This window comes from Panicum hallii, chromosome 6 (genome assembly GCF_002211085.1).
Source record: "Panicum hallii strain FIL2 chromosome 6, PHallii_v3.1, whole genome shotgun sequence".
NCBI lineage: Eukaryota > Viridiplantae > Streptophyta > Magnoliopsida > Poales > Poaceae > Panicum > Panicum hallii.
Window position 1 is genome coordinate 39,554,668 of NC_038047.1, and position 4,813 is coordinate 39,559,480.

At 49.4% G+C, this 4,813-nt stretch overlaps 1 protein-coding gene across 2 annotated transcripts; it reads left to right on the top strand.

Annotated features, from left to right (window-relative positions):
* The first annotated feature begins 590 nt into the window (after nt 1–590).
* LOC112896975 (probable GTP diphosphokinase RSH2, chloroplastic) lies at nt 591–4,575 on the top strand. Of its 2 annotated transcripts, none has more exons than XR_003229563.1 (6): nt 591–1,731; nt 1,826–2,011; nt 2,808–3,268; nt 3,368–3,549; nt 3,591–3,990; nt 4,098–4,575. XR_003229563.1 is itself a non-coding variant. In XM_025965120.1 (6 exons), the coding sequence occupies exons 1-6, from the start codon at nt 1,036–1,038 to the stop codon at nt 4,380–4,382; spliced, it is 2,139 nt and encodes a 712-aa protein (XP_025820905.1). In that variant the 5' UTR covers nt 596–1,035; the 3' UTR covers nt 4,383–4,575. The 2 variants fall into 2 exon arrangements, 1 of the variants encoding a protein (XP_025820905.1); XM_025965120.1 differs by having other exon boundaries at nt 596–1,731; nt 3,368–3,526; nt 3,639–3,990.
* The last annotated feature ends 238 nt before the right edge of the window (nt 4,576–4,813 follow it).

Here is a 4,813-nt window from a genome sequence, read left to right on the forward strand (position 1 = left end):
TGGAGGGTAGGAAACGAACGCACCCAAAATGTGCCCAGCATTAGAAATTGTAAACATGTGATATTTTTAAGCTTTAATGTGTTCAATCAAATAGCTTATATATGCAACATGAATTGAACAATACAAGTTTTAGTGATGCGTTTGTCGATTGTGATATATTGTACACTCTATTCCGCCATATTATTACAATCTACTCGATCCGTTTTAAATTATAGATTTTTCAAAATTTATACGTATATAATTTTATTCTATATATCTGGATATACACTATTTCAATTCAAAGTAGTTATAATTCCGCTCGTAGAGGTAGTCTTTTCACAATATTAGTGGATTCTTATATGATTATTACCGGTGTCATTGCCTCCTAGCGTCACTCAGCGAATCGTGGAGTCTTGTCAGCCCGCGTGGACTACGAGTGAGCTGCGGATTAGATTGCCATGTCGCGCCGGGACGGAACAGATCTTATCCGGAAATAGCCCGAAGCGGATGAGGTAAAATAAGCTGAATTCCGGCTGGCTCCCTGCCTGGCACGGGGGCACTTTCGGCATCCCACCCGCGCGCGGCTATTGTTGGCGTGGAGGCCCCCCGCCCCAGATTCTTCAGCTCGCGCACCCCAAATCCACACCTCACAAACCACGCAGCGGAGGCGACCCACAAAAAACACGCGCGGCAGGAGGAGGGAGGAGGAGGAGGAGCACCGCCCCCCCTTCCCTTGTGCGCGTTGCGTTCGTCCTCCTCGTCCTCTTAATCCCGCGGTTTCCCCAGGGCAATCCCGCCAGCTCCGACGCCGAATTCGTGCTCCGGAGGTCCGATTGCCCCCCGCCCCGCTGCGGCCGCGTCCGGAGCTCGAGCCGATTAGCGGGCTGCTTTGCTTGATTCGGTTCGTGCCCCGCGGAGCTTCGAGCTGTCGGGATTGAATTGAGGCCTCCGGGGTTGGAGCTGGAGCCGGGGATTGAGTGCTTTCCTGCTCCGGGTTGCTGGTTGGAGGCGGGTTGGGTTGCGGGTGGTTGAGGGCCTGCTCGGCTTCCGGCGACCATGTCCGTGCCGGCGATAGCCGTGTACACCAGCCCGCCGGGCGCCGTCCACGCGCCGCCGGAGCACGACGCGAGCTCGCGCGGCCCGGCGCCGTGCGCGGCCGCGGCGCCCCCGTCGGCGGCGGGCTCGCACCGCCACGCGGGGGGCCTGTCCTGTCTCTTCTCCTCCCCGTCCGCGGCGCCGCGCGCCACGGCGCACGAGGAGCTCGGCGCGCTCTGGCACGACAGATCCGACGAGCCGGCGCTCGCCCCGGCCGCCGGCTTCGGCGGCGGGGGCTACTCGTGCCCGCAGTCGTCGCCGTCCCCGTCGCCGTTCAAGCTGCGGGACCACCTCCATCGCAGCCCGGCGTCGCTGTTCCACAGCCCGGCCTCCTCGCCGGCGTCCAGGAGCCCGTCCGTCTCGTGGCTCGCCGGCCGCGAGCGCGACCGGCTCTTCTCCAGCTTCGTGCGCAACGCGCTGGGCTCCTGCATTGACTACGCGCCCGTCACCAGCCTGCCGCTGGGCGTCCCCGCGGCCGCTGGTGTCGACGCCGCCGAGCTGGCCTTTGAGCTTGACGAGAACCTCTCCGAGGCGGAGCCGTCCTGCGAACCGTATGCTCATGAACTCCTCGCCAGCGCTCAAGCTCGCCACCGTATCTTCCGCGATGAGCTTGTCGTCAAGGCCTTCTTCGAGGCCGAGAGGGCACACCGTGGTCAGGTGATTTTTCGATCCCCAAGAAGCTGCAGTAAACTGTATTGGCATTGTGTTGTTGTTAAACCTTGTGGGCTTTGTGCTTTGCTTGTTTGTTCAGAAGCGGGCTAGTGGTGATCCATACTTGCAGCATTGTGTCGAAACTGCAGTGCATCTGGCCAAAATTGGCGCAAATGCGACCGTCGTGTCTGCCGGCCTTCTCCATGACACAATTGATGATTCGTTCGTGGACTATGATGATATCTTCCAGATGTTTGGCGCTGGTGTGGCCGATCTTGTTGAAGGGGTATGCACTTTTTGTTTACTTGATCATTATTTTAGATGGGAGGATAACTTCCCCTGTATTAGTGTATTTTACTGAAGGTTTTTGGCTAGATCTGCTTCTAGTTGTTCAAGGTATGTAGATTAGCCTGTTTAACTTTAGACGTCAATGAGTCGTGGGCTCCTTTTTCTTAACATATGGATAGCTTTACTACTATGTAAACAAAGTCCTCAGTGATGCCAAGTCTAATTTCTTGACCTTGGAAGCTTCTATCCTGACTGAGCTACTTATTTGTTTATAAGCTATAGGTCATAGCAATCAACTTGTGATGAAGTTTCTTAGTAAAAATAGTCCAACTATTCCATTCCTAAACCTCTGTCTCTGTTTTGTTAATATTGTTTATTCAAACACCACAAAGTAGACATACTTTCTCAACTCCCTACCAAGGACAGAGGCAAGAAATTGGCCTGTTTCATGTATTCAACATTTTCGGTGGCATGGCCCCCAAAGTTCGTCAGCATCTTTGATCATTCAACCACAAATCAACAGTTCTGGTCACCAATACCTACAAGAAGCCACAAATGAGAAATTGCCTCTTTGCCGATTCCTGTTTGACAGAAATTTGATTATTTTATATATGTTATTAATCACATATTCCTTGTCACACAATTTTATAAATGGCTACACATAAATCTTTTGTTTCTTTTTCTTTACACAAATACGTTGTACCATCTGTTTTCCAGTTTTGATCACATTCAGTTAATAGAAACTGTGTTGCTATTGCTGCTGCAAGTTCATGAATTAATATTTATTTATTCAGGTCTCGAAGTTAAGCCATTTGAGCAAACTTGCTCGGGACAACAATACTGCAAGTAGGACTGTTGAAGCAGATCGCCTGCATACCATGTTTCTTGCAATGGCTGATGCACGAGCTGTTCTGATAAAGCTAGCAGATCGTCTTCACAACATGAAGACGATAGAAGCTTTGCCTATGGTTAAACAGCAAAGGTTTGCTAAAGAGACTATGGAAATATTTGTGCCGTTGGCCAACAGATTAGGAATTGCTAGCTGGAAAGACCAGTTGGAAAATATTTGCTTCAAACACTTGAATCCAGAGGAGCACAAGGAACTTTCCTCTAAGCTTGTGATGTCTTTTGATGAAGCGCTCCTTACGTCTACTCTTGATAAATTGGATAAAGGTCTCAGAGATGAAGGTATTTCATATCACAGTCTTTCTGGGAGGCACAAGAGTCTGTACAGTATATACTCCAAGATGATAAAGTATGTCGCTGTTCTTTTTGTTACACTATCTGCAGTTCAGTAGTTAATACAGCTGGCATTCACAATACCTACCATAAACCATGCTTATGATTTCTGCAGGAAGAACTTAACAATGGATGATGTCCATGACATCCATGGCCTGCGGCTTGTGGTTGAGACAGAGCAAGATTGTTATCGAGCGCTTGACATTGTCCACAAACTGTGGCCTCGAGTCACTGGAAGATTTAAAGACTATATATCACATCCAAAGCTGAATGGGTACGCAGAACAAAAGTTTGATCAACTTTTGAAAAACTCTACTGGAATATTTGCTAATTTATCAAACTTTTGAAAAACTCTACTGGAATATTTGCTAATTTACTGCTTGCAGGTATCGATCGTTGCACACTGTCATCATGTGTGAGGGTGTCCATCCATTTGAGATCCAGATCCGAACAAAGGAAATGCATCTGCAGGCAGAATATGGATTTGCTGCACACTGGAGGTACAAGGAAGGTGGTTGCAGACACTCCTTTGTTCTCCAAATGGTGGAATGGGCAAGGTGGGTGCTCACTTGGCAATGCGAGGCAATGAGCAAAGAGCGGCCCTCAGCTTTAGCCAGCTCTGTTGGGGTTAGGCCAACATGTCCTTTTCCCCTTCATTCTGAGGATTGCCCTTATTCTTACAGCCGGCAGTGTAACCATGAAGGTCCCATATTTGTGATCATGCTTGAACATGATAAGGTAGGTCTTGTTACCTCAATTGAAATTTATACAAATGATAGAATGTTCCTGCAACAGCAAAAGTGTTGTCATTTCTGATGTCTTGCAAAACTATATCTACAACTCAGATGTCTGTCCAAGAGGTTCCGGCAAACTCGACTGTAGTTGATCTAATGGAGCGAGTCGGGGCCAACAGTCCAAGATGGAGCCCCTACAGCTTCCCACTAAAAGAGGAGCTGCGACCGAGGGTTAACCACAAGCCCATATGCGATCCGAACAGGAAGCTCAGCATGGGTGATGTGGTGGAGCTGACGCCTGCGCTCCCGCACAAGTCACTGAGCGAGTACCGGGAGGAGATCCAGCGTATGTACGAGCGTGGTGGGTTCGCCCTCGCCACCACACCGAGAAGATGACACCGTCATGCCCACCGTGTTAACATGTTATTGTACAATACCCTGTAAATACAAACTAACTTGCAGCAGAGAAAGCCCAGATGAACAAAACCCCCAACTGAAAATTTGCAAATGGTTCGGGGTATTGATCCAGGACGCTGCTGTGTGTAACTCTTTACAAGTTGATGAATGAAATATCCAAATGTGCCTCAGATCCTCCATGGTTCAGGAGAATACTCGGGGAACTTGTGGTGCCCGTGCGTCACACTGTCACTGTACATTTTTTCTTTTTGCTGCCATGGTGCTGTTTCTGATTTCTGAACTTTCCCGGCAAAGGATGGCAGATGCATCGATTTGGCTGGCATGTTCGCATCTGAACCATGCTGTCCATGCGTGCTCTTTGTGGAGGAGGATTCTTCCGGCAGAATATTCCGGGTGTGGTTTCTTGTGTG

What these genes read in the sequence shown, in the direction of transcription:
- LOC112896975 (XM_025965120.1), top strand. Translation starts at nt 1,036, where the DNA reads ATGTCCGTGCCGGCGATAGCCGTGTACACCAGCCCGCCGGGCGCCGTC. An exon ending in TGGCCGATCTTGTTGAAGGG is followed by an intron (nt 2,012 to 2,807) that starts GTATGCACTTTT and finishes TTATTTATTCAG; the next exon opens with GTCTCGAAGTTAAGCCATTT. An exon ending in ATATACTCCAAGATGATAAA is followed by an intron (nt 3,269 to 3,367) that starts GTATGTCGCTGT and finishes TGATTTCTGCAG; the next exon opens with GAAGAACTTAACAATGGATG.